This window comes from Rana temporaria, chromosome 5 (genome assembly GCF_905171775.1).
Source record: "Rana temporaria chromosome 5, aRanTem1.1, whole genome shotgun sequence".
NCBI lineage: Eukaryota > Metazoa > Chordata > Amphibia > Anura > Ranidae > Rana > Rana temporaria.
The window spans coordinates 94911343-94926752 of NC_053493.1; the positions used below are offsets into that span (position 1 = coordinate 94911343).

At 45.1% G+C, this 15410-nt stretch overlaps 1 protein-coding gene across 1 annotated transcript; it reads right to left on the minus strand.

The window, feature by feature from the left end:
• Positions 1-8863: 8863 nt before the first annotated feature.
• Positions 8864-14827, minus strand: LOC120940189 (cytochrome c). Its single transcript, XM_040352886.1, has 3 exons — positions 14718-14827; positions 11450-11627; positions 8864-9243 (listed from the first exon to the last, which is right to left on the minus strand). Exons 2-3 carry the CDS (start codon positions 11616-11618, stop codon positions 9095-9097), a joined length of 318 nt encoding a protein of 105 aa, XP_040208820.1. The 5' UTR covers positions 11619-11627; positions 14718-14827; the 3' UTR covers positions 8864-9094.
• Between the last annotated feature and the right edge of the window lie 583 nt (positions 14828-15410).

The following is a 15410-nucleotide window of genomic DNA, read 5'->3' on the forward strand; positions in this document are numbered from 1 at the left end:
ATTGTATTTATTTCTGTGAACCATCTTTTAGGGATATAAATTGGGGCATGCCAAAACAGGTACAGAAACCCAGGCAAATAAATCATTTTAACTATATTAATTTTCCCTAGGAGGCCCAACGGTAGTTTAGCCCATGCTCTTAGGCTTTCCTTCAGGCGTAACTTCATAGGGGTCAGATTATTATTCATATAAGCACTGCATGGCAGCTGGACCTCCACTCCCAGATAGCGGAATTTGGACACCACTTTGAGTGGGACATCTGGGGGTAACCTCAGGGTGTCATCAGAGTTGAAGGGGAACACAATAGATTTGTTCCAGTTCACCTTGAAACCTGAAAAGTTCCCAAAGTCTGAGATTAATTTTAGAGCGCTGGTCAGCGATCCCTCTGCTTCCGCCAGATAAAGAAGCATATCGTCCGCGTAAAGGGAAGTCTTTTCCTCCAGCTCATTAACCATACATCCCCTTACATTTACATCTGCTCTTATCTGTGCAGCCAACGGTTCTATCGCCAGAGCAAACAACAGGGGTGACAACGGGCACCCCTGCCGCGTGCCCCTGGCTATCGAGAACGAGTCCGTGATGACGTTGTTAACTCTAAGCCTAGCTCGTGGGTCAGCATATAAAATTTGGACCCACTTCGTGAACCTGGGGCCGAACCCCAACCGCCCAAGGACTGCTATAAGATATGACCATTCAATGGAATCAAACGCTTTATGCGTATCCAAAGATATCACCACCCTATTATCCGGTGTGGATCCCTCCGCCTGCAAGATAGTGAAAAGACGGCGCAGGTTAATTGCGGTCGACCTCTCAGGTATGAAACCTGTCTGGTCTTGGTGAATAATGGATGCAATCTTTGGATTTAAACGTTTAGCCAGTAATTTAGCAAGGATCTTAGCATCCACGTTAATTAGCGATATTGGTCTATAGGATTCGCATAGATCATGGTCCTTGTGCGGCTTGGGAATCAACACTATAAGTGCCTCCCTCATGGATTCAGGAAGCACCCCCCCCCCCCGATAGGCGTCCATATACATTTTGAGCAATTGCGGTGCCAGGCTGTCAGCATATGTACTATACCACTCAGCCGGAAATCCATCCATTCCCGGAGTCTTATTCGAGTTCAGGGAATGTATGGCTGATACTACCTCCTCCACCGTAATGGGGAGATCAAGTTCCGACGCCGCCTCCCCAGAGAGTTCCAGGAGGGGTATCGGGGCCAAGAATGCCTGTACCGCCTCCCCACCATAGTCCACCTTTGAGGCGTATAAATCTGAATAGAAATCTACAAATGCTTTAGCTATATCCTCTTGTGACGTGCAGATCTGCATCCGGGCATTATATATACGAGGGATAGATGTTGGTGCTTGTTGCGAATGGGCCAGGTAGGCCAGCAACCTGCTGTTTTTATCTCCAAATTCGAAGACACGCTGCGCTTGGTAAAGCAATTTTTTCTGCGTCTTTTCCACAAGCACCAAGTCTAACTGCCGTATACTCTCTCTCCACTTCATATGTGTGTCAGGGGTAGGATTATCTATGTATGCCACTTCGGCCTCTGTAGCCAACTGTTCTGACTCTCTAACTCTCCACTCCCTGTCGGATTGGAACCGTTTAACCTCCCCCTTAATTACTCCTCTAAGTGTGGCTTTGAACGCATCCCATGTAACCCCTACTGGGGCCTCCCCTCTATTTTCCACCCAGAAGTTATTAATGGACGTGGCAGTGGACCGTTCAAAGCACTCTTCCTTGAGCCACAAGGGGCTCAACCTCCATATTGTGTACCCTCGGGGCCTCTCCATATCCAAGGTGAGCATTAGTGGGGAATGGTCCGAAATAGCTCTTGGCAAATACTGTACATCTACCACTCTAGGGAGAAGCGCCTTAGACACAAAGCACATATCTATTCTGGATAGGGTATTAAACATGGCAGAGAAGCAAGAGTAGGTTCGAGCATCAGGGTGCTTCCACCTCCAGGCCTCCTCCAGGTCGTACTGTGTCACACATGCCTCTAGAGGGGAACTCCTCACTGCCGCCATCCCAAATCTATCCCTATCCGGGGACAAAACTGCGTTTAAGTCCCCCGCTAGGATAATAGGACCTTCCGCCACCTGCAGCACTTCCTTCATCACAGCCTCCCAGACCTCCCCCTTAAACGGGGGTGGAATATACACTGCTACAAACGTGTAAGGTTGGTTATTAATAATCAACACTAGGATCACATATCTCCCAAAAGGGTCCAGTTTAACCGTTTTAGTTGCACATAGGAGGGACTTAGCTACGAGGACCGAGACCCCCCTGGCGTAAGAGGAGTATGTGGAGTGAAATGCCTTACCAATAAAGGCTCTATGTAGAGCCAGTGTCTTGGAACCTACCAGATGGGATTCCTGCAAAAATATGACCTGCGGCTTATGTCTCATAATATATTTAAATACTAGGGACCGTTTAATTTTTGAGTTGAGTCCCCGCACGTTCCAAGATAGCAACTTAAGGGACTGCGTCATGGGTCTTACGGGTAAATTGGTGCAGAGGGTTGTACATCTTGGAGTGAAGGATTCCCATTCCCCCTCCCACATACAAGCAAACAGTGCCCTGCAGTGTCATCATCAAGCCCAATACATTATGATAAGAAGTATGTCTGAGGCATGTATATACAGTCCACATAATAACTCTAGATCCCGCCAAGAGCCTTGTAGAGCCCGGGTCCTTATTCAATGGAGGCATGGGGGAAAAAAAAATCAAAAACAAGAAAAACAAAAAATAGTCGGTTAAAAAAGAGAAAGAAAAAAAAAACCAAACTGTTCCAGGTCCACAACATAGGATTCCTGGATCCATACCCCCCACCCTGCCTGTAGCCCCGAACATCCCACAGGCTTTTCCCCCAAACAACATGTCTCAAAAGGTCGTCCCTAAAGGGGGGTCAGCTTCCCTCACCAGCCGGTTAGGAAAGTCTAGGGACAAGTACGTGGTTTCTCACAGAGCGTTAATCCGGGCCGTGGTTAGCTTTGGATGTACAGGAGTCTTTCAACAGTACTTGAAACCTGAAGGACCCAGGGGACCAGAGGTGGTCAGTCAAAAACTAGCAGTAATGGGGATGTTGAAAACGTATCTTTGCGAATTATTACAGTCATTAGTTCCTGGGGGGTCCCCCCCAGGTTCTCCAAATATGGTATCAAATAATCAGCAAGGTACATATCTACCTTAACCGTGTCCCAAGGATTCCAACCAGCGATTTGCTTCCCTAGGGGACAGGAAGAACTGCGTTTGCCCCTTGTGCGCCACTCTAAGCTTGGCTGGGTAAAGCATACTGTACGGCAGGTTGCGTTCTCTCAGGCGTTGCTTCACGCTTTGAAATGCCGCTCGCTGTTTCTGCGTTGCTGCTGAAAAATCCGGGAAAATAGTAATACGGTTGCCATTAAACATTAGCTCAGGCATGTTGCGGGCCTTGCGCAGGATAACTTCCTTATCTCTAAAATATAGAAATCGAGCCAGCATGGGCCTAGGAAACCTGCCCGGCGGGGGCGCCCTCAGAGGGATCCTATGTGCCCTTTCAATGGCAAATAAGTGAGAAAAATCCGCTTCTCCAAAGGTCTGCTTAAGCCAGGCTAACAGGAATTCCTGTATTTTTCCCCTCGGACCCCTCCGGGAAGCCAAGGAACCTGAGGTTATTCCTTCTCAGTCTGTCTTCAATGTCCCCCAACTTGGCCTCCTGGGACTTGTGGTCCGCCGCCATATCTCTCACCTGCACCACGAGGGGGTTAACCAGATCCTCCACCGATCCTATGCGCTGCTCAGCATGTGTAACCCTCTGCCTGACCTTCTGCACATCATCTTTTAGTATAGCGAAGTCCACTCTGATAGCATCCACCTGGGAGGACAGGGCGGCATGGCAGCTTTTTATAGTGTCCATTATCTCCATCAGCGTCGGTTGTCCGGGCTGCGCGCCGGAGCCCCCCTCCTCCCCATCCGGGTGAGGAGACGCCGCAGGTGAAGCCAGAGGGTCAGGTAGGCTCGGCCACTCACTATCCTCCTCGGCTCCCCCCCGGGCCGGGGGTACAGATAGAGCCCTGCGATCCGTGCGGGCGCCATTTTGAGACGCCACGTGAGAGAATTTCGTGAGCTTCCCCGCTGGGTTAGGGTCCATGCTGGACCCGTGTTTCACCATCCTCGGGATCCTGGGTCTCTCCCCCACTATTTTAGGCAATTTGGCAGGATAATGTCCAAGTCTGGAGCCCGTCAGGATGATTCAGGATATGTCCACGGCCGGAGCTCTGAGCAGAAGCGTCTTCACATCCCGGAAGTCGGCCCCCTACCAGCATCTCTGGTTGAGTGTGGCTCTTGTCCCCCAGGCTTGCAAGCCGCAAACTCTGGGACACTTTTGGAGGACTGTTGATTGTGGAGAGTCGGAGGATGAGACCAGTGAGGAGGAGGGAGTGCAGGTAAATGCACTGTCACCATCCGACCTTCTCAGCCATCAGAAGATTAATCCAATGTAGCATGAACGATATGTAGCATTCCTGCCCATGCCATAGTTACGTAGCATGGTCCAGTGAAACAGAGATTACATTCCACATGCTGGTGGAGAGCAGGGGTGGGCATCTGGGCAAAGTATAGGTGGGTACCTGCCACTGTGGTGTAGCTCTGGGCATAAACTCACGGTAGGAGGTTAATTTAACTGCAATGGGAGCAGCTGCAAAGACAATACTCTATAGCAGGGGTCTCCAAACTTTCTAAGCAAAGGGCCAGTTTACTGTGCTTTAGACTTTAGGGGAGCTGGAATGTGCCCAGTGGTAGTAAACAATGCCTAATCCTTGGTATTAGGGGAAAAAAATAGTTGGTGTTAGTTTGAGGAATAGTGCCCCATCGTAGGTGTCAGTGGGAGGAATAGTGCCCCATCCTATGTGTCAGTGGGGGGACTAGTGTCAGTGAGAGTAATGGTGCCCCTTTGTTGGTGTCAGAGGGGGACTAGTGACCCAACGTAGGTGTCAGTGGGAGGAATAGTGCCCCATTGTTGTCAGTGGGAGGAATAGTGTCCTATCGGTGACAGTGGGAGGAATAATGCCCCATTGTTGGTGACAGTGGGAGGAATAGTGCCCCATCATTGGTGTCAGTGGGAGGAATAGAAAAACAAACAAGGCGTTTGTTTTTCTGTTCCCATTAGAGATTGCTAGTCTCCCTGAGTGCTGCCTAAAGTGTGTGAAGATCTGCTCCCCTCTCCAACACAGACTTTATCTGTCAGGATTCAAATTCTTGGAGCGCCCTGGATATACACTTTTGTTAGTGGGAGGAATAGTGCCCCATTGTTGGTGTCAGTAGAAGGAATAGTGTCCCATTATTGGTGTCAATAGAAGGAACGGTGCCCCATCGTTGGTGTGAGTGGAAGGAATAATGCCTCAAGGGCCAGATAAAGGCAAGCAAATGGCCACATCCAGCACCCGGGCCGCAGCTTGGACAACACTGCTCTACAGCATTAATTCTGTTTCGAGGCTATACTTTGTTCTTTTTTTCTGAATGCTAAAAAATGATACATAGAGGCTGCCCAACCAGTGTTTGTCCTTAAAGCTGCAATACAGTTCCTTCCATTCCCCCTGATGAAGATACGATTACCCTGTATCGAACACGTGTAGGGGAAGGGCCAGGACGACACGTATCTACCTGCAGACTACCTGCTTAGGAGGAAGCATTCCACCATTCCAAAACCAGCCATTGTAATATTTCCGGCCATCCACAGAGTGGTGCACTAACGCACCTGGTACACGTGAGTACCCCACTGGGGGTTGTTCTTATTTGTTTAATAAAACGTTTAACGCAATATCACACTATCAAGGCTTTTTATTCCCGAGATACTGTGTGGAAGCCCAGGATCCTGTTATTATTATAGAACCCAGGGATGGTTCACAAGCGTGTACTGACTGAGCATAATCGCTAAGTCGCACGTTCCATGGTGAGCATTTAATACCTAGGGGGTCACTGGAAAAAGAGCACAAATGCATGATCTGTAACACCTGTCAATCATTTTCAGACGCATGGATTTATAAGCATGTAAACAGTGCTATTACTGGATACCACGCATAAGCACTTTTTTCAACAGGACTGTCACAGCATTGTTTTATAAAAAGACTTGTTTTTGCATAATAGCATTTTTGCAATTTAAAGTGGGACTAGTGTTGTTCCCTATATACCACGGACACTTATATCTGTTACATTAACACTACATGTGTTTGTTTTAATCTTCAGCACGCATTTATTGTGTGATATTCCAAAGCACAGCATATAATTTACTATAACTGTTCCTTCACTACTTGCACTATACTTCTCACAACACCTTGTCGCGCTAGTGCATTATTTAATTTTATTCAATTTCATTTAACAAATGTTTTCTGTGCAGCTGTGAAGACAGCAGTTTTGCCAAGCTCCCAATAAGACAATGGGCATGGGGGTGGTTTGGGCACATTTTTTTTTCTTCTGCTCCAGCAGCAGCAGCAGAAGAGAAGCCAGTATAGGAAAGGATGTTGCTGGATGTCAGGTGTAGGAGAATTGCTGCTGCTGAGATTCAAGGCTTCACTTGACCATCTTCAGCATTGCCCGATAACCCTCTTCACCATGTGACAAGGCAGAGGACTGAAGAGCCTCCAAAACCCATTTGCCTTCAAGCCTATGAAGTGTCTTGTGAGACTTCCCTGCTTGTTGCTAAAGGTAGAAGATATTAAAGGAAAAAAGCAGAAGAATTGACACGCTACTAACTCTGAGCTTTGTGGTGCGGAGACATGTGTTTCTCCGTACAAGCACTACCCAAATAGCTGATACGCTGCAGGCAGAGGTAGCAAACCAGAACAGTGAGGTAGACAGCAGAAACAAAAACCGCACACACTGCAGAGTTCTGTGAACCAGTCCCAAGGAGAACAGAACCTGTACATGTGGGGTAGTGCTGCCAAAGGATTAAGACGGCTGCTTTCTCCAGTCCTCTGCAAGCTGCCCTTGTACAAAATTGTACCCAGGGAAGGTCTAACATTTCATCATCCACCCCTTCCTATCACCAGAGCTCACTTTGCAGTAACTCTAGCACAGTGGTTTTCAACCTTTCTAGAGCTGTGACCCCTTGATAACATTTCCCAAGTTGTAGGGACCCCTAACAATAAAATTTTCGTAGCATGGGTGGTCAGCACTCAAGGTAAGTCAAGTAATATGCGCCCCTAACCCACAGACATTTAGCGCTCCCCAAGTTACTTCCACTCATACAGTATTAAAACCCCTTATGGTACATTTTAGGATGTACCACTTTTTCTCTTGGTTTTCCTTTTATCTCTCTATCCTAATTTCTTGTTTTTCCCCCCCGTGTCCCTCTCTCTAGCTGCCTTTCTTGTTCTTTCCTCCTCCCTCTTCCATGTATTCTCAATTTTTATTCCTTCTCTTACTCCTTATGGGGGGGGGGGGGGGGAGTTCTGATTAGCCAACTTGGGTGCTCTTGATCAAGGTCATCTGCTGATCTGAGAAGTGTAGTGTGGATTTTTAATGCAAATATAATCACTTTTAGTGTTATTCAATGCGTCTCTGACTTTGTGGTGTTTCGCAGCAGAGAGACACCGCAAAGCAAAACATTGGAATACTAGTCAGTATCAGTGTGTTTGATCACCTCTAAGTTGGTGTCCTATAGGGCTGCAACTAAAGATTATTTTCATTAACAATTAGATGGTCCAAAGGAGAAAGAAGGTTTGCTTTTCAAGGTCCGAGACTATGGAACGCTTTGCCAACCAGCATTCGGTTGGAGGAAAACCACCTGACTTTCAGAAGACAGATCAAAACTCTGCTCTTCTGATGTCATGAGACACGAACAACTAGCACCCAGAAGCGATTCAGTTCGCATGCGCCGCGCTTTATAAGTTTTTCATTCATTCATGGCCGATTGTTTCAATTAAATCAGATAACCTTAAAAAAATAAAATAAAAAAAAGTGTATTATTTAGTTAATGTGAGTGGTAAATATAAATAACCAGCTATATAGTTGGGGGAGAAAAATCTCAAATCCACCGAGAATGACAGAAGAGCTATACCAGGGATAAGCAATTAGCGGACCTCCAGATGTTGCCAAACTACAAGTCCCATGAGGCATAGCGAGACTGACAGCATCAAGCATGACACCCAGAGGCAGAGGCATGATGGGACTTGTAGTTTGGCAACAGCTGGAGGTCCGCTAATTGCTTATCCCTGAGCTATACTATTAGAGGTTGAATCTGGTATCAGACTCAGATCATTTTTTTTTTTAATTTAAAGACCATTTTGCAGATTCAGACAGAACTGTAAAATATTATATGCCGGCCATACAAAAACAATGTCTTCCTTCAAAAAATCATTTTACGATTTACTAATCATTAGTGGGGTCAAATGGATATTAGTTTTCTGCCACAGCGATAGGGAAATTCGAAGGAGCAGAATAGAAAAACTTCTTGGTCAAAGGAATTTCCAGACAGCGAATGTGGTTTTCGTTCAGAAATTACATTCCTTTAAAAAAATGAATGTTAAAAGCAAGTGAAATTTTATAATCTTCTTTACTTCAGTGAATGTACAAAGATTTTTTTGTATGAATATTCTCGCCCTTGAAATGTGGGGTATACAGCAAAAACCGAGCCACAGAAGAAAGAAAAGCTCTTCTGTGGCAAGGGTACTTAATGGCATTTGTACTACACCACAGTAAAACATTTAGCCCATTTAGCTAATGGGAAATACAATGTTTCTAAAGACACTACAAGGATCATGCATTAGTACTGGCCCATATGGTTAAACAGATTTAAAGTAATTTTTGTAGTATTTTATGCCATCTTAATGCAATTCCCCCCCCCCCCCCCCCAAAAAAAAATCATGAGACAAAGTTTAGTGAATAGAATTTTTATGTCGGCCCAATTTTTTCTGATCCTCAAAGTGACAAATATATCTTACACAGCCAAATTCATTTCACAGATAATTTTTCATTCAATAACTTTACATTTGCTGATGAGATGATCTAAAATATGTATGGACAGTACAAATAAAAATATAAACGGTAAAAGTATCTCATCACTGGGGTTCCCTCTTTGAAATAAATAAGGCATCGGATTAAGCAATTAACAGGAACATGCACTTTTGAGGTATGCTATCAAGTCTTTCCTCTCCCCCTGCTTCTTGATTCCAGCAAAGATCATCTTTGTGCCAGGGATGTATTTTTTAGGGTTTTCCAAGTATTCCATCAGGGTGTCCTCATTCCAGGTAATACCTATAGGGAGGAGAGAAGAGGTCAGACATTTCACAAAGACGCAGTCAGCACTAGTCTAGAATCATGCAGCCTGAACAGACCTTTCTACCGAGCATACATTGGCAGTTTTTGGCCCATGCTTACAGAACGCAAAGTTTCCCAGCAAAAGTGGGTCATTATACAACTTTATATGCATTTTATATTTAAAGCCAAAACATTTCTATTATTCTGTATAAACAATATTATTCCCATATGCAATTAATTTTAACATGTTTGTGGCTTCGCCATCACAGCCATGTCATTATTTCACAGATCCATTTACAGAATCTGCGATAAAAAAAAAATAAAAAAAAAAAAAAATCCTATCTGCAGTCTATGGTGAACTTCCTCCAGCCTCAGCCAAAGATTCACATGAAGGTACAGGACCTGAGACTGGGGAAGAAATAGTCTGCAGGAACCTGTGCATTGCATCCATAATCCACAGATTGTGGTTACAACGTTTTGCACGCTCTATTGCAAAGAAGTGTACATTTCCCCCCATTTTCATTTAGGGTTGCACCGATACCAAGCATTTGCACGAGTACTTGTGCTGATGAGTAACCCAATACCTCTGAATGAAGAAGCGTCGCTCCTGGAAGTCACTGGGTGGAGAGGGAGTCAACAGGACATGCTGGCAGGTAAGCTGGCCAGGGCACAGCCGCTACGATCCCAATGCCTGGTGTTCTGAAAGTCGGTGACCTACCACATTTGGTAAGGGAATGGACGTTCCATCAGAACACAGACACTCATCTTGGTACACCCTGCACTCAGCCGTAGTAAGCCTGCAATCAGAAGGCGGTAGTGGACATCTGAATAGGGCGTACCAAGATGGGTGTCGCTGTGTTTTGATGGAACGTCACCAAATAGGACAGGTTGCCGATTCAGACAGAACAGGCACTTCTGTCTTCAACTTGCTAGCAGAATTGATTAGGCATCTCATCAGTATGAGAGCCAATTGCTGCCTTTGTGCCCAGTGCCACCCATTAGTCAGTGCTGCATATCAGTGAGTACTTGAAGTATAGGTACTTGTACTCAGTCTTAAAAAGTGGTATCAGTGCAACCCTACTTTCATTAGTAGGGGCGCATTTGAAAGGGTGGACAGTCTCCGTACCGTTCCGGCATCTACTGCTGGCTCCTGCTCTTTGGTTGTCTTCACTGGCCAACATGGGAGGACTTCACTCCTGCTCAAGCGAAGGAGGAAGGTCATCCCAGCACAGGGACAGACAGGTTTGCAATAAAGAACCCGCTTGTCTGCAGTTTGTGACCGAACCTTTAGTTCAGCATTAAGTACTGCCTTTAGTGATACGCAAGCAATTAAAACAAGTTAGTTATAGCCTCAAAACTCAATTGAAATATTATTCATGTAATTCGCAGAAAGCGAATGTAAACCGTACGAGTGAACATGCAGATGGTGAGCCAGTCACATTGTCTAGTATTCTACACTGCCCCAATGCCAGTAATTAAGTTTTAAATTATATTACCTTTTGCTACAGACCTCATAGACCAAAGCCCAAATTAATATATCAGATGCCTTTAAAAAAAAAAAAAAAAAAAAAAAACACCCTGATTTTGTAGCAATATTATTTGTGTTTATTTTATTTTTTTTATATCTGTGCAGGACTACTGGGGTAAAAAAAAAAAAAAAAAAAAAAGCTTATACTCAATCCCAAGTATTCTTTAGCTGCAGTGTTAGAACAGTTTCTGCCTGACTTGGAAGACCCTGTGGGGCCGATTTAGGAAAACTGAAGAGTGCAAAATCTGGTGCAGCTGTGCATGGTTGCCAACTTTAGCCTGTCCGGGGGTTATTTCAATAGACATCTGTGCATGAACCTGCAGAGCCAACTTTTGAGTTGCCCCCGAGGTTGACTGCAATGCAGCTTTGAAATCATGCAAGCTCAGATGAACCTGCATGATTTCAAAGCCATGTTCAGGGTAAACAAGGGCTAAAACCTGGAAGCATATTGCAAAATCTGGTGCAGCTCTGCATAGAAACCACTACAGTTTAAGCAAAACAACCCTTGTGTGAAGTGTTTAAGTTGACAGACATCAGGTCATTTGATTGGCCCAGTAACAGCAGTTCTATCCCAAGGTTCCTTTTACAGCCTCAGACAAGCTGGAAACCAAGTGGTAGAGCTACACAGGTAATGATAGGGATAAGGACTCCATAGAAACAAGTACTACAACTTACCTTTGTTTTTGTTTGCATCAGTATAAGAGAAGCCAGCAGCCTGACCAGTTTTGCGTCCAATCAAACCGTACAGGTTAGGCCCGACCTTATGTTTGCCTCCTTTTTCACAAGTATGGCACTGAGAGCACTTCTGGACAAAGATCTTCTTTCCTTTCTCTGCGTCTCCCATGGCTATGATCTAAAAGAAAAAAAATATTTTGTAAGGTTAAATCTATGCAAAGTGTAGGTAGGTGGATGACTTGAATGAAGTTGGGGTTTACACAACACACACCTTTAGATCTACCAACATGTACATACTGCCAGGGTCTAAAAGATGATTATATAGTCAGATTGTATTGTGTGTGGTGACCCTAAAGCTCACCATACACAAGCATTACAGTCCAACGGTGACATCTTTAGATTTACCTACATAGTACAAGGGCCTATCTGGATATATTAGGTACAGGCAGTCTCCAGATTACAAACAAAACTGGTTTGTTCTTAAATTAAATTTGTGTGCAATTTGGAACAGTTACACAAGCTTAAAAAAAGTTTTTGGGATAGCATAGGGAAGTGTTAACATCCATGCAAGATTTGTTTTGCTGTCTGTGCAGAAGATTTCACCTTTCTGTCTCTAACAATTGAGTTTTGAAACTGTTGGCTTGTTGGGGAAATAAGGATTAGTGGTAAAGCTTCAGTGGAGGAATCTTTTTCCCATATCAACTCTTAGGCTGCATTCACACCTGAGCGTAGGGCGTTCGGTCGTTTTTTCGGGCGTTTTTTTCGCGCGTATTCATGCTTATTTGCGCGTTTGCATACAGCGTCGTGCGACGTTTTTGTACTTCGGCGTTTCTTATTTTAGCCAATAGGAAAAATTATCTTTTCATCACTTGTTGCTATGTTGGTAGATTTTTTTTAATCTTCTGCATGGGCGACAAGTTCTATTGATTAAAGCGACGAAACGCCCATAGCAAACGCCCGTTGTCGCGCGATACGCTCAATACGCGCGTTTCCCATTACTTTCTATGGGGGAAAAAAACGCTCAAACGCCGCTGTCGCGCGATTCGCGCGACAAAAAAAGGTCCGGGACTTGTTTGAGCTTCGCGCGACAGGCGTTTGGGCGTTCAGGTGTGAACAGTCACCATAGGGAATAATGTTAATTCTCCCCTCTGGCGTTTGTGAGCAGTGCGCTTCAGGCGTAAAAACGCCTAGGTGTGAATGGGGCCTTACAGGAGTGAACTTCTCTTCCTAGGGGTAGAATTCCTTTCACTATCTGTTGTCTCCCTCCATTTGTAAGTAGGAGTCGTATGTAACTTGGGGAATGCTTGGTGAATCAAAAGTAGATTGTAACATGTACTGTATGATGTTCCTAGGGAATGTTCACACAAGATTTACATTACACGATGCTTTTGGTGGGTGGTGCCACCACATGCAACCAATGTAGTCCCATGGGGCTACACTGGAACTGAACATAAACTGCATGCAATTGCAGTGCACTAGGGTGGCAATTATAGGGTTCAATCAAGCGTTGAGAGGTTGCCTTCTCACCGCCTGTCAAACGCTTTTGAAAAGTAAGCCAAGCATGCAGTGCTTTCAGAGGAGAGTGCCTGACACTTGTGAATGAGCTCCAGGTAAACATTTAATGAGTTAAAGTGCAAGTAAAGTGTTTGTCAAAATCCTAACAGGTGGGTCTTTACATATCAGGGAGAGACTCTAAGGCATGGTCTTCAAACTATGGCCCTCCAGTTCAGGAACTACAATTCCCATCATGCATAGTCATGTCTGAGTTCTACAATGCCTCATGGGATGTGTAGTTCCCCAACAGCTGGAGGGTCGTAGTTTGAGTATCCCTGCTCTAAGGCCCTCTTCACACAGCTGGTTTGTGGCGACTGCCAGATCCTTGCTATAGGAGTGACCGTGTTATGCCAGTCAGCTGTGAGCAGATGTGTCCAGACTGACATCTGTCCCTAGAAATGTAGCCAATCTGTGTGTGTGGCTATGTGTGATCAGCAGTGGCTAGCCTGCCATTAGTTTAAATAGGCTAAAGCTAATTACATAACCCAGTCATTCCTGCAGCAGGAATCTGCAGATTCTTGCCATAGGAAGGCATACATTGATCAAAAATCACTCAGCACTGGGTGAATTTTGATCCATGTATAAGCACCACGATGAATTGTCTATAACCATCAACTTGTGTATAACCAGCCTGTCAGGTTTTTCCCCTCAATTAGTACTGCTGGCTGCAAGTCCACAAAACCAATCATTTTATTTTGCTGGCAGGGAAGGCTCCCCTTCTGCAGAACACAATAGCAATGTGGGATGGATTTCACCATCAGCAATGATTGTTGATGGGGAAATAGAGCAATTTTCTTTCCTTCCGCATGTGAAGAAAATAAGTACAATTAAAATGCGCATGATCTATATGTGCCGCTTTACTCAGACATTACATTTTATGCAACACAACTGCCAGTCAAAGTGGTTATGTGATCAAGATATCTAACCAGCACATTGTGTAAGACATACATTAATAAAATGAGAATATATATATATATATATATATATATATATATATATATATATATATATATATATATATATATATATATATATATATATATATATATATACATATACACACACACACACACACACACACACACACACACACAATCTATCATGTATAATAGAAAAAGGTTAGAGGTCAAATGTAAAAAAAAAAAAATACAATTATATAATTGACCTCTAACATTTTCTATTATACGTGGAGTATAGATAATGTATATCCATTTTATATATCTCCTCCTAAGATGAAAGAGGTGACCTATATAGAGAATGGCGGCCTCCCCTCCCCCAGTGACCTTCTCGGGGTCATCAGGCACAGGGGGCTCGCAGGCCATTGCTGCCTATAGACTGGTTACATTGGGATTGGGGGGGGGGGGGCGCGAGTGTGAAAATCCATGGCAGACAACACCGATCATCACCCGCACAGCTGATAATGAATGAAGCGGAAGCCGGCTGTGATGATTGGAAGGAGATCCCGGCTCTACTACCACCAATCCTTACTCCCTGCCCCCCACACACATCCTTTACCCCCCGGGTACCGAGCACAGGGCCGTCTGCCCGCTCACACGCTGGAAGCCTCGTCCAGCCAGACATGTGCCAGCCCTGGAGGACGTGTGACAGAAGCGGACACAACAAGGTCATACACCACAGGAGACAAGTCTCTGATAAATACATTCATGACCGAGAGGAGCCAGTATGGAGAGAACTCCCGGTTGCCATAACTTACCTCACGTTCTACGGATTTCCTCCCAGACGATATACACCTCAGCCAAGCGCGAACTCTCTACTCCCAAGGACACGCTGCGCCAAGCCCTTTGTAACCGGTGTCCGTGCAACCAGGCTTACGCACGTCGTGCTACGTCTAAACCGCCCCGCCCTCACAATCGGCATCTAGCCAATCCCTTCCACTCCTTTCTCTTTTTCATTGGTCCGCGCCTCCGTAACTAGGCTAGGCTGACCAAACGTGGAGGAGGCTTTCCAAGGAATTACGGAAGCCCGCAGGCGCCGTCCAGTGACGTTGGCAAGGGCAGAGAGGCGGGGTGTTTCTAAGAGTCAGCTGATAAAAATGTTACGTGACGGAAATAGTGCGCATGCGTACCGCGCTCATATGTCATTAAAAAGTGTTGCAGTCGATGTAAAAATGACTCAGAGCACATGTGTCTAGACTAGGACAGGCTTTTACAACCAGGGTGGCTTGGCAAAATGCCTAAAAATTGCCCAACATTGTATACATGCCAGCAGCTGGCTCAAGACTGTCTTTTAGTTACACAAAGCCACAGTTTTTTTTTATTGAGCAGCATTACAACCTTCTAGGCACTGGAGTCATAACAACCAGTGATGTCATCAGTGTTGATAAGAAGGGTGCTGATCGCCTGCACAGCATCCTTGTTTGTCCTTCCCTGCCTCTCTCCATCAGCAC